General features: G+C 49.2%; 1 protein-coding gene across 1 annotated transcript; it reads left to right on the top strand.

Annotated features, from left to right (window-relative positions):
- Positions 1–481: 481 nt before the first annotated feature.
- Positions 482–3,030, top strand: LOC144135188 (uncharacterized). The gene is made up of 3 exons (XM_077667931.1): positions 482–974; positions 1,706–1,906; positions 2,506–3,030. Exons 1-3 carry the CDS (start codon positions 623–625, stop codon positions 2,928–2,930), a joined length of 978 nt encoding a protein of 325 aa, XP_077524057.1. The 5' UTR covers positions 482–622; the 3' UTR covers positions 2,931–3,030.
- Positions 3,031–11,904: the final 8,874 nt, after the last annotated feature.

The following is an 11,904-nucleotide window of genomic DNA, read 5'->3' as shown; positions in this document are numbered from 1 at the left end:
TTTCCGATTTCGCAGCGGATATCGGCCTTCATGAGTCATACTAACCCCCGTATTCACAAACAACCCTCCACTCGACGCTGCGCCTCCACTCCTGGGAGTGGAGGAGAGCGCTCATCCTCGGCCCGAGGAGCAGTCGCGCTTCTTGAACACACCTCGAACATTCCTCCATCGAGGAGCTGGCCGAGTAGCCCTCCTCCACTCCAGTGCTTTCGAGGAGAAGAAAGAAACTGCCGATGACGAGAGTATTGTAAATTTATGCAAATAAAACACCACCTATTTGGTAATATAGAAGTAATTTGTCTATTTTAGTGGTAAACTGCAAGGTAAAAACAATAAAAATGCATATATTTTGTTTTTCCATAAAAAAACGTGTACTTTCAGAAGAAATAACCAGTTTTCTTTACCTGTCTGGCAACCACAGCAGTCGCAGCTGTTCGGCGCGGCATTTTTGTTACGCTCCCTCTTTCGTTTCTCCGCTTGCTCGCCGCGTGTTCTCGTCCGTTTGCTGTGCTCCTGACTCGCTTCTTGCAGCTTTGTTGCAGTGTCTGTGCTTGCGCGTGTTCGACTGTTCGTGTGTGCACGTGTTTTTGTGTCTGCCCTTCTTTTTCTTTTTGGTTGCACAATGTCTGATCTCGACATTTCGGACTTCAGCACGACACCATCGGCATCCGCTTCTGACGCAACCCAGCGCGCCAAGAAACGACCCGCCTGTCCGCGATTCATCTTCACCGTAGATGAACGCCACGTGTTTAGGAACATTATGGCGAAGTATCGCGACGTGATAGAAAACAAACGAACGGACAATACCACTAAAAAGGCAAAGGATGAAGCCTGGTCTCAGCTTTGCGAAGATTACAATAGCTTGGCCGGCACACGCACTGTGTGTGTAGCACAGCTACGAAAACTGTGGGATAATATGAAGTCCCGGTGGAAAAAGAAGAAGTCTGAAGAAACGAGGGAAATCTTTCGGACAGGTGAGCGAAACAGTTTTACATTCAAAAACTGTCCCATACATTTTCCTGCATGTTCGCACGTTTCATCTTCTGACATCATTTTAATCCTAACAATTTGGCATTATTTATTAATGCGCAAAAATTATATGGTTACTTCGAATCAGCAAAACGTGTCCGCGAATTCTGTGTGCACGGTTATGTCGTTCTGTGGAGATAAATATGCAAAAGTTTGAGTTAGGCAGTGCGCGAGTAGATCTTGAAGTGGGAAAAGTTTGGTTGATGAATTGTAATTAGTTAATTAAATTGAAATAATGAAATAAAAATTGCTGTGTTTGAAGCAGGTTTTGTGCGACCGATTCGATGAAAAACGATGTAAATGCACGACAAGGCTTACTTAGTATAAAAAACAAATTTAAAAAATGAAAAACAAGCAACTACAAAATAAATGAAATAAGAAGTTTCCAACTAAAAAAAGGAACAGAGGGAGCAAGAGAAAAAGGGAAGGCTTTCGCATTTCCGTCCTTAAGCATAAATGCAATCTTTTTTCTTATTGTGAATTTTTGTGAAAAATTGTTAAAAATCTGCGTACTACTTTTGAGCAAAACATTACTGGTGGTACTCTACTGGTTAGCGATTTTGTTTGTTTTTCCTTTTCAAGCATTGCGTGCTGCGCACAGAATGCACTTCACCTCAGTGTGTTTCACTGCGCAGATTGTGCTGTAGGATATGTACAATTAATAATTTTGGTGCAGGTGGCGGTACCCTTGAATGCCGGCCAATGAGTCCGGCAACAGAACTGGTTGGTGCAGTCGCCGACCATATGGCGACCAGACTGCCAAATCCCTTTGACAGCGACGGGGCCCATGTCAGCGAGGCAGTGCTGTCCCTGCCACCTGTTGCATTATTGGAGGCGATGGTAAATGACAACGAACCAAGCCAAGACGACTTTTCCAGTAAGTAAGGCTGCCCTCTTTAAATACTAGTTACAACTGTCACGGTTAGTTTTCCTCGTGCATGAAGTCCAAAGCCTGGGCTGAGAAAGACGTTGTTGGGGAGGGCTATGGATTAATTTCAACTGCAAGGGATTCTTTAACGCCCGCTTACATGCCGCATTACACGGGCGTTTACACAGCTCCTCGCACCTGTCGATACGTGGGCGCAGCATCCCAGATTCAATTCGCAACTGGTGCTCGGCTATCGAGCGGCACTGCATCAAACACTAGTTATTTTCTGCTCGTGGTATGTGCACGTGCTCAAGCAGGCGGGCCACATATTTATCAGGACTTCTTGGCGGGCTCGTACTGGGTCCATTTTTCGCCATGTCACATACATGTTGAGAAGTTTGTTTTTAGATGTCTACAATAGTCGCGACCATGTAAAGCATTTGTTTTTGGTTCCCTGTTATGGTCTGAATAGCCTCTGTTTATGGTCTTATTTGTTCTTTGCATGTCATATCACAGTAGTATGTATGTAAGCATAAGAGCCCACCAATTTTGTTACAGCATTGCAGAGTTCTCATGAAGGTATTGTATGTGTGTGCATGTTTTTGCAGGCGAGGTTCCTGCACCCACATCAATGCAGGCAGCACCGTCACCATGGCTGAACAGCCGACCACTAACTGACGAGGCACTTCCTGTTCAGGAAGAGTGCCTCAGTGCAGGCAGACCAACAGTGCTCGTGCCTGTCGTGCCGTCGTGCCAGAGTGTGTCTGAGGACATCACACCAGCACAAATTGCTCGCACGAGGGCAGGTGGCCCCCGAGTTGCTGCGGTGGAGCGGACACTGGCTCCTGAAGTAGCAGCCAGAATTAAGGCTATTGAAGCTGAGGACCGGCGGAAGGAAGAGTTACACCAACTCGACCTACAACTCCGCAGGAGCCAGCTGGCCGAGCAGCGGCTCAAAAACAAAATGCAGCGCAAGCTGCTTTCTCTGGATTTTGAAATCAAAAAGCGGCAGTTAGAAGCACTGAAGCGCTAAATAGAGAAATAAAATTAACTTGTACATATTTGTCTCGGAACACTTCTGTGTACAATTACCAACACTGTCGTCATTTTGATGCAGTCGTACAGTATTTGCATGTTCCTTCAGTTTCTTAAAAACAATGTTCTTTATTTAGCACACTTGCACATGTATAAACAGCATAAGGAAATATAATATGGAAAGGATCAAGCAGTAAAATAAGGAAGTAGCCTAAAAGCAGCCAAAAGAAATCTTTCGTTGGCAGAAATTGGAAGGTGCCATAATAGTTCACGAGGAAAGTGACAAAATACCAGTTGTGAAGGGTGTCACGCAGGGAGACGCGTTCTCTCCAGTACTATTCCTCACGTGCTTCCAGGATATTTTCAGAGAACTCGAGAGGAAACAACTGAGGATGAAATTGAATGCGAATGCCTTAATAATCTCAGATTTTCGAAAAATATTTCACTGCTAAGTAGCTGAGAACAAACTTCCAAACATGGTCGAAGACAAGCAAAGCAAAGGAAGCAGAACGGTGGGAGTAAAAATGCATATTGAGATCTTCAGTAATGTTAACACTCAGAACGGAACAGCCGACAAGAGGCAGTAAAGCATTAAAGTTGTAAGGTAAACGCACCTATTTAGAGCATAGTGACCACAGATCTGCACCACATGTGTAAACTAACTAGGAGAATAAGAATGATGGTGCAGCACATTTGCCAGGCACTCTCCAGCCATGAATGGCAGTTTACTAGTATTCCTCAACAGCCATATCTTGTGGGGCAAAGCCTATAACCTATGGGGCAGATATAGTGCAGCGAACTATGGAAAGGAAAATGATAGAAGTAGCGGTTAAAGTGCAGAATGAATGAGGGAATAAACGTGAGTTGGTAATGTCCAAGCTGGAATCAAGAAGAAATGGGCATGGACAGGGAATGTAATGTGAATTCAAGATAAATGTTGGGCCATTGGTAACGGAATGAATCCCAAAAGAAGGTAAGCATAGCAGAAGGCGGCAGAAAGTACGGTGGGCTGATAAGATTAGGAATTCTGCAAGAACAAGGTGGCCGCAGCTGGCACAGCACAGGGTTAATTGGAAAGATACAGGAGAGGCCTGCGTCCTCCCATGGACGAGGTTCAGCTGATGATGACATTATATGCTATAAGAGAACCCAGTTCAAAGAAATAGACAAAAACACTGCAAATGCCATAAAAATAGCGGTTCTCTAACACTAGAAAAGTATCGTGTACATTTTCGGAGAAGGTAATTGGGACATTTAACGGAACGATCTGGCTATAAGCCCCACCCGAACACGAGAGCCATTCACTGTGTCGGCAGAAAGCTGCGGTGGCACATGAAGCTGCTGTGGTTGTACGCTGGGCTGTGGCTGCTGGATAACGGGGAGGGCCACAGCAGGTGGCTCCGGGTCCTTCCGTAGAACGGCGAGATTGTGAAGGGCGCCGCAAGCAGTTATTATAACTGCTGAGCGCTCAGGGCGGTTCTGGAGGCCCATGTCTAGGCATGGGAAGCGGCGCTTCCAAACTCCAAAAGCCCTCTCCAGACTATTTCTCGTTTTGATGTGGGCCGCCTGATACCTGCGTGAAAGACCAGCAGTTCGAAGTAAAAATTTGTATAGATGTGCTAAATTGAAGAGCACAGCAGTCTGCGCATTACTTTCTCAGTGGCCGCTCTGCAGCTAATAATAAAGCTGTAATTACATTTGCACGCCTCGGAAAGTAGCAAGACAGCTTCAGGGGCGTTGTCCGTCAACTGGTGGCAAATGTATACTAAATCTGAATTTTTATTTCTTGTTGAATTTGAATGAAAAAATGGGAAAAGCATGGAAAAATTATGTGTTTCAGTAACAAATAAAAATGAAGATTCCACTCTTTGATGTAAAGTGTTTACGGAGCAGTACAGCAACAAAAGGAGATGACATTCGTACATTTGTGCTGCCTTCAATCAAAGAAACTATGGTGCTACGTTCCCTCTTGTACTTACCTGCCCTCTGGGGTATTTGGCGGGTTGGCATCTGCCAGAGGTGTCATTAAAAATGACATGCAGGGATAACCTGCGTCTCCCAGCAGCAACCCAGGAACTCGTTTTGTCTCGTAGAGGACCCGTGCACGGCTGTTGTCAAAAATCCTGCTGTCATGAACTGATCCAGGCCAGCCGACGACCAAGTCATAAAATTCAAGCCTTGGCCCTGTGATTGCCTGAGGATAAAATATTATGTCTCTTTCGTGAAAATATTCTCAGGAAATGAAAATAAATTTTTGTGCCTACATGTCAGATCACTCTACTCTTCAGCAATTAATATATATTCATAAAACTTAGGTTCTATGTTTTACAGGAAACAAGAGCCAGAAAAATTAGCACTTTCATTGAAATGGTGCAAGTTGTTTACTTTCAATGCGAGTGAAAATTTGGTGCATCATGTAACAGGAACGCTAGGTAACATTCATGGTATTTATTTATTTTTACTCTCGGGGTCATACAGGCATTTGAAAAGGGTGCAGGAAGAATGAAATGCAAAACAAGCAATGCGGAAAACAAATTATTGCTCCTATATATACAATGTTAGCTAAGAAATAGAGAGTAAATTCATTAGATGTGCTGGTGTTTATACAACGCAAGGCAAATATTGAGGCATAACAAAAATATTGTACAAAAAATACCTTCATCACTGATGAATTGATAGTAGTCGCTTTGGACGTAAAAGGGGTTTGCGTATACGTACACGCAATAATTAAACCGGACCCTCCAATCTTGAAAAGTGATGCAGTGCAGGTTCAGCACGCCAAGAGATCGATCTTTTTTTTTTGGTCAATATTTACATGAACATTATTTGAAGAAGACGACAGCTAAGATGGGCAATGTGAAGAAAAGTGGCCCTCAAGTTTGTTCTATATCAACGCGCGTTAGTACAATTTAATGCCACCTAGAACGCGATAAAGTATTGCAAAAAGAAAAATGGGCTCACCTGCACATTGATCGAAAAGTACTTTCCGGTTGCGGTATACCTCTCCGAGCTGCCCGCCAGGAGACTTGATTCTAATGTGGGTGCAATCTATGCACCCAGTCACCCCAGGGAAACGGCCAAGGCGGTAGAAGTCTCTCGTGTCCGCTTGAAACTCGGCTGCAGTAGCGGGGAACTTAACAGTTCGAGGGAACATATGTGCCGCGATCAGCGTGGATACTCGTTCCACTGCACGGCACACCGTCGGTTGCGAAACATTTACCAAGTCACCGGTGACGACTTGGAACGTTCCACTTCCATAAAATCGAAGTGCAATGGCCAGCTGAAGCATCGGTGGTAGCGGGTGACCGCGATTGCTGACGCTTTCTTCCATGGGCAGGCACTTCAGGAGCTCTCGCACGTTGTCCTTCGAAAACCGGTACCGGGATAGGAACTCCCCATCGCTGAAATGCTCGAGCGGGTTTATTCTGTCCCGCAACGCCCGTCGTGGCACAACTGAAGCTTCGCTATCGTCGGCGCCGTCGTGGAACAGTTCGTCCACACGTAGCACACGTTCGGCGAACTCGGCGAGCGAGCCGGCAGCCATCTCAACACGGTTGAGGGGGGACGCTTCGGTCGAGGAGGCGTTCAAGGTAGCAGCAGCGCCACCTCGAGATTTCGGAGGAGAGCGTGGAGGAGTTCCTCCGTTCGAGGGCCGGTAGGAGTGGAGGAGGGTTTAAGAAGCACGAAACGGGCTTCGAGGAGCAACTCGAGTGAAATTTCAAGTGGAGGTCTGTTTAAGAATACGGGGGTAAGTAAGTCTGTGACCCTTTGTCTGCTTTGGGACTCGCGAGGGCTCGTGGCAGGAGCCTCTCCTGGCGTTATCTGCGCGGCAACCTCGCGCGCTTCTTCTTCTAGCAATGCATGAAGTAAATCCGGTGGCATTCCGGCCGTCACCTCGGGCGCCTGCCGAACAAATGCAGGAGAGGGCGTTTCTTGCGAACTATCTGCGCGCTCCGCTTCACTTCTGTCCCCATCAAAATCCGCGCTTTCCCTTTCCTCATTTCGTGAATACTGAACCGGTGCCGACTTGAGGCGATTTGCGTGTATCCTTATCAAACGCCGGTTCACTCTCGGACTCTGAAGTTTACCGGAGAAAGCTTCTCGACAACCTCGCACGGTCCTCTCCACTTCGTCTGGAACTTACGAGCTAGCCCAATCTGCCTTTGGCAGTTTTCAATGTACACGCTGTCCCCCACATCAAACGGCGCGTCTCTAGCACTGCGATCGTGCACCTCCTTCCTGCGCTTCGCCGCTTTCTTTAAGGACTCATTTGCGATGTCCCTCGCCACTTGCAAGCGCGATTCTAGCTCAACCTTATAGTCGTCCAGTGAAGCGTATGGGACACGACGGGGGCCCTCTGGCACTTCACTAGGCTGGTCCGGGTCTCGGCCGTAGAGAAGAAAGAATGGCGATTCGCCCGTGCTCTCGTGTGCTGCGGAATTGTAGGCAAACATTGCATACGGGAGCCACAAGTCCCAGTCCCGCTGGTCGCGCGAAACAAAATGCGACAGGAACCCGGCCACGGTTTGGTTCAGTCGCTCCACCGCGCCGTTGCAAGCCGGATGGTACGGTGTTGTCTGCTTCTTAGCGATCTTAAGCAGCTCGCAAACTCTCCTCATTAGCTGCGACACGAAGTTCGTTCCCCGATCTGTCAAGAGTTGCCTCGGGGGTCCATGTCGGAGCACGATCTGTTCGACAAATGCTCTTGCAACCGTGTCTGCCTTCTGATCTGGGAGTGCTACCGCTTCCGCGTATTTTGAAAGGTGATCGACAAATACTAAAATGTACTTGTTTCCGGAAGTGGTCGTGGGCAAGGGGCCCATTATGTCCATACCTGTCCGCTCGAAGGGAGCCGAAACCTCAGGGAACGGCTGAATAGGAGCTGGTCTTCGTCCCTTGGGTGTTTTTCTTTCGAGACAGGAATGACACTTCGCACAGTAGTCTCTAACATCCTGTCGCATGCCACTCCAAAAGTACAAACGCTCCACACGCCTGCGTGTCTTCGCTACGCCAAAATGACCGGCGCATGGCGCATCGTGAAACGCGCGAAGAACCCTTTCTGTCCACGACCGAGGTATGCCGACTCTCTCCCAAGCGGTTTTCTCTGGTCTCCCTTTCCTGGTTGGCCTCGTGCGCCGACACAGGGAGCCGTCTTTGCCAATGAAATAACCTAGCTGTTCGGGGTGAGACGGTGCGCCCTCTAAGCTTTCGATTATTCGCTTCAGGTCAGGATCTTTGCACTGCTCTGTGCGTAATTCGGCGGGGTCGACTACGGGGACAAACTCATCTATAGCTGCCACGGCAGCTGTGCGGCTGAGTGCATCAGCATTCAGATGTGTCTTTACTGACTTGTGCTCAACTTCAAAGCAGTATTCCTGCAGGTGTAGATTCCATCTAGCGAGTCGCGAGCTAGGGTCCCTGACACTCATCACCCATTTCAGAGGATGGCAGTCTGTGACTAGCTTGAATTTGCGGCCGTAAAGGTAGCATCTGAAGTGCTTTACTGCCCAGACAACGGCGAGGCACTCCCTTTCCGTAGCTCCGTACTTTTGCTCTGTGGGGCTCAGCTGTCGGCTAGCAAAAGCAACGGGATGTTCTTTGCCCTCGATAACCTGAGATAGCACGGCACCAACTGCGAACTTTGACGCATCTGTGGCCATAACGAAGGGCAAACTAAAATCCGGGTGGCGCAACAGCGGTGCACTCATTAGCTTCCTTTTCAGGGCCCCAAAAGCATTCTCCGCGTTTTCGTCCCAGCGAAAGGCGACATTTTTGGCTGTTAAGGCGCTGAGCGGCTTAGCGAGCTTGGCGAACTCCTCTATGTGCCTTCGGTAGTAACCGATCAGGCCGAGAAACTGCCGGACCTGGCGGACGCTAGTCGGGGATGGAAAATCCGAGACACACCTTAGTTTCTCAGGGTGCGGTCGCACGCCGTCAGCTGAAACAACGTGCCCGAGGTATTTCACCTCGTTTTTGAGGAATTGGCACTTAGAGGGCTTCAGCTTGAGACCCGCTGCTCTTAGTCGCACCAAAACCTGCTCAATATCGCGCAAATGGTTATCAAAACTGTCACTGTATATGATAATGTCATCCATATACACGAAGCACAGCCTCCCCAGAAGACCTGCCAGGATAACATCAGCGGTTCTCTGCCAGACAGCAGGGCTGTTGGCCAGACCCATCGGCATTCTTTTCCATTCATAGTGCCCTGAGGGCGTGTTGAATGCCGTTTTCTCGGCATCTGCCGGATCCATTGCTATCTGCCAGAATCCCGCCGCCATGTCCACCACCGTGAAGTACCTGGCAGAGCCCAGCTGAGAAAGCGTCTCCTGTATATTGGGGATGGGTTATGGATCGATGCGAGTTACGGCATTTAGTTTGCGGTAGTCCACTACCAATCGATACGAGCCATCTGGCTTTTCCACCAATAGTGCTGGTGCTCCCCAGGGTGACTTTGAGTGTTCGACAATGCCGCGATCAATCAGGTCCTGCACCTGCCGCTCCATCTCCTCACGTTGGGAGTAAGGAATCCTGTACGCACGCTGGTAAACGGGCGATGAAGTGCCGGTTTCTATCCTGTGCTTTTTAACGCCACAGCAGCCCAAATCCAGGTTGGACGCGGCGAATACCTCCGAGTAGTCGTTCGGCAAACCAGCCAGAGCCTCCCTCTCCCTGGATTTTACGTGAGAAAGATCGAACGACACCTTTGGAGCAGCCGAAGGACTAGCATGCTCTACAGTTGCGAGTACCGTATCGGTGGGCTCACGTTGCTCTATCGCAGAGGTGAAGAAAGCCAATGTTTTGTTCTTGGGAAGGCTCAGTGGCTGCTGGCTACAGTTAACCACCCGTAGGGGCACTCTGTGGGCGTCATTAACTGTCACGAGGCACGCGGCTGCCTTCAGGCCATTGCTGAGAGAGTCGACCGGCTCAAGCACTCCCACGGCGCCGCTCTCTACATCTGAAGGCACAAACGCGTACAAAATGTGCTCCGACCAAGGAAGGACGACCGCCTCCTCGACCAGCCGGACGGCAACCCGCGAATATACCTTCTCCAATGATCCCACTGTTTGACGGGTGTCAATATCGGTAATGCGAATCTCAGCCCTTCTCCTGTTCAAAAACGGAACTTTTGAGCCGCCCGCATTAACCTCTTCCTCAGAGAATGAGACTACTACCTTCCCTTTTCTCAAAAAATCCTGCCCTAATATACCTGACACTCCGTTTGGCAGAGACACCGTGTCCGGGCATATGTAGCAGGGGTGCTCCAATGCAATTCCGCTGAGAGAGAAGTGTAACCGGTAGAGTCCACTTATGCCAAGAGGATCCCCCGTTATGCCTACAAATTTGGTTGCCATACCACCAGACGCTTCCAACACCTCGCGGTCCCCCTTCCTTCGAAGCGTGTTAAAACTGCTCTCCTTAAGCAATGTCACCTTTGACCCCGTATCTATCAACAATTCCATGCAACAACCATTTAACTTGCAACGCACAACAGGGCATGCCTCGTCGGCACCACAAACTACCACCACCTCATCATCTACTGCTCCCTCCCCACGCTCCTCAGGCTGGGGAGGACTAACTAGTTTTTTGTCTCGATATCTGGAGCCCCGCTGTCGGCTTGCTTAGGGCGTGTCTCGCCTGCTTCTCTTTGTGGCTCCCCACGGCGCACGTTTTGGCAGAACCTGGCGATGTGTCCGCGACCCTGGCAAGCGAAGCATACGATTTCTTCAAAATCTCGCATACCGCGCCTGTAGCTTTGTGGCGGTCTCCGGTTTCCAGCGAATGGGCGCTGTTGAGCGCGCGCTTCAACCTGGCGTTCTACCTGCTGAGTTAGCAGCTGTTCCAAGCGATCTAACCGCTCTGTCAAGAGAGCAACCTCAGAGTTGAGCACCGCTCTCTCTATGACGCGTACTCTCACTGCGGCTGTCGTTAACGCCTCATTTCGTTCCTCATCCAATGCGGCCTCCACGGCTTGGTCGAAATTGCTCGGCTTGCGCGAGAGCACGAACCGGCGCACGGGGTCTTGCAGACCAGCCACGAACAAAGCGGTCATTTCCTCTTTAAGTATATCCTCCGCGTATTTCTTCCTTAGCTGGTCTCCTTCCTCCTCCCTGCTTAACGTATCGCGTGCTAGGCGCTGAAGCCGCGACGCAAATGTTCGCACGTCCTCCCCTACCATCTGTCCGGCGTCACGGAACCTCTGTACCCGCACGTGACGTGGTTCAGTGTCGAAATGCTCAAACGCGAGCTTCTTAAATTCCGCAAATGATTTTGTGGATTTTACTTTTTCGTCTCGCCAGGCAAAATCATGAGCAGCTCCTGCCATCTTACACCTCGCCATTCCCAGCATTTGAGCATCGGACCATCCCCCCATTTTCCCAATCTCTTCTAGCATGGAAAAGAAATCGCAGATTGGAACCCCTGTCTTATCTCCCGTAAACGTCGGAATGACGCTTCCTAATGCCAGCATGCTTGCTCCGAGCGACGGCTGTGGAGTGGGAGCTCCCTCAGATACAGTCATTTTTTTTTCAAGCCCTCCAGTGCCTCAAGCCTCTCAAATGGGGGTAAAAGTCCCACAATCAGTCCCGTGATTCCCTTTTGATTACAATTTTGAAGTCAAGAATGTCACAGCATTCAGAGGACATTTGCTTTTGAGACCCCACTTCTGACACCAGTGTGATGACCCCCATAATGCGCAGGTCCACACGGGACGGAGAGGCAAAGAGACACCGTATGGCTCAGTTTAAACAAACAGGTATATTCAATAATTACACATGATTAAGATTATACATCAGAGGCTGGGGCGTCCGAGCTTACGTGCCAACGACTTCATGGGGGCGATGGAGTGGCTCCGGAGTTGGGCTCGAGCGGTTGCTGGCAGAAGCTGCACGCCGTCGGGCTTCGGCGCTGAAGGCCCTCTTGGCGAACGATGTCGTCCTGAGCGTGTATGCAGTAGAATTTCAATAGTCGTC

This window comes from Amblyomma americanum, chromosome 5, assembly GCF_052857255.1.
Source record: "Amblyomma americanum isolate KBUSLIRL-KWMA chromosome 5, ASM5285725v1, whole genome shotgun sequence".
Lineage (NCBI taxonomy): Eukaryota > Metazoa > Arthropoda > Arachnida > Ixodida > Ixodidae > Amblyomma > Amblyomma americanum.
This window is presented reverse-complemented; position numbering and strand designations above follow the sequence as displayed.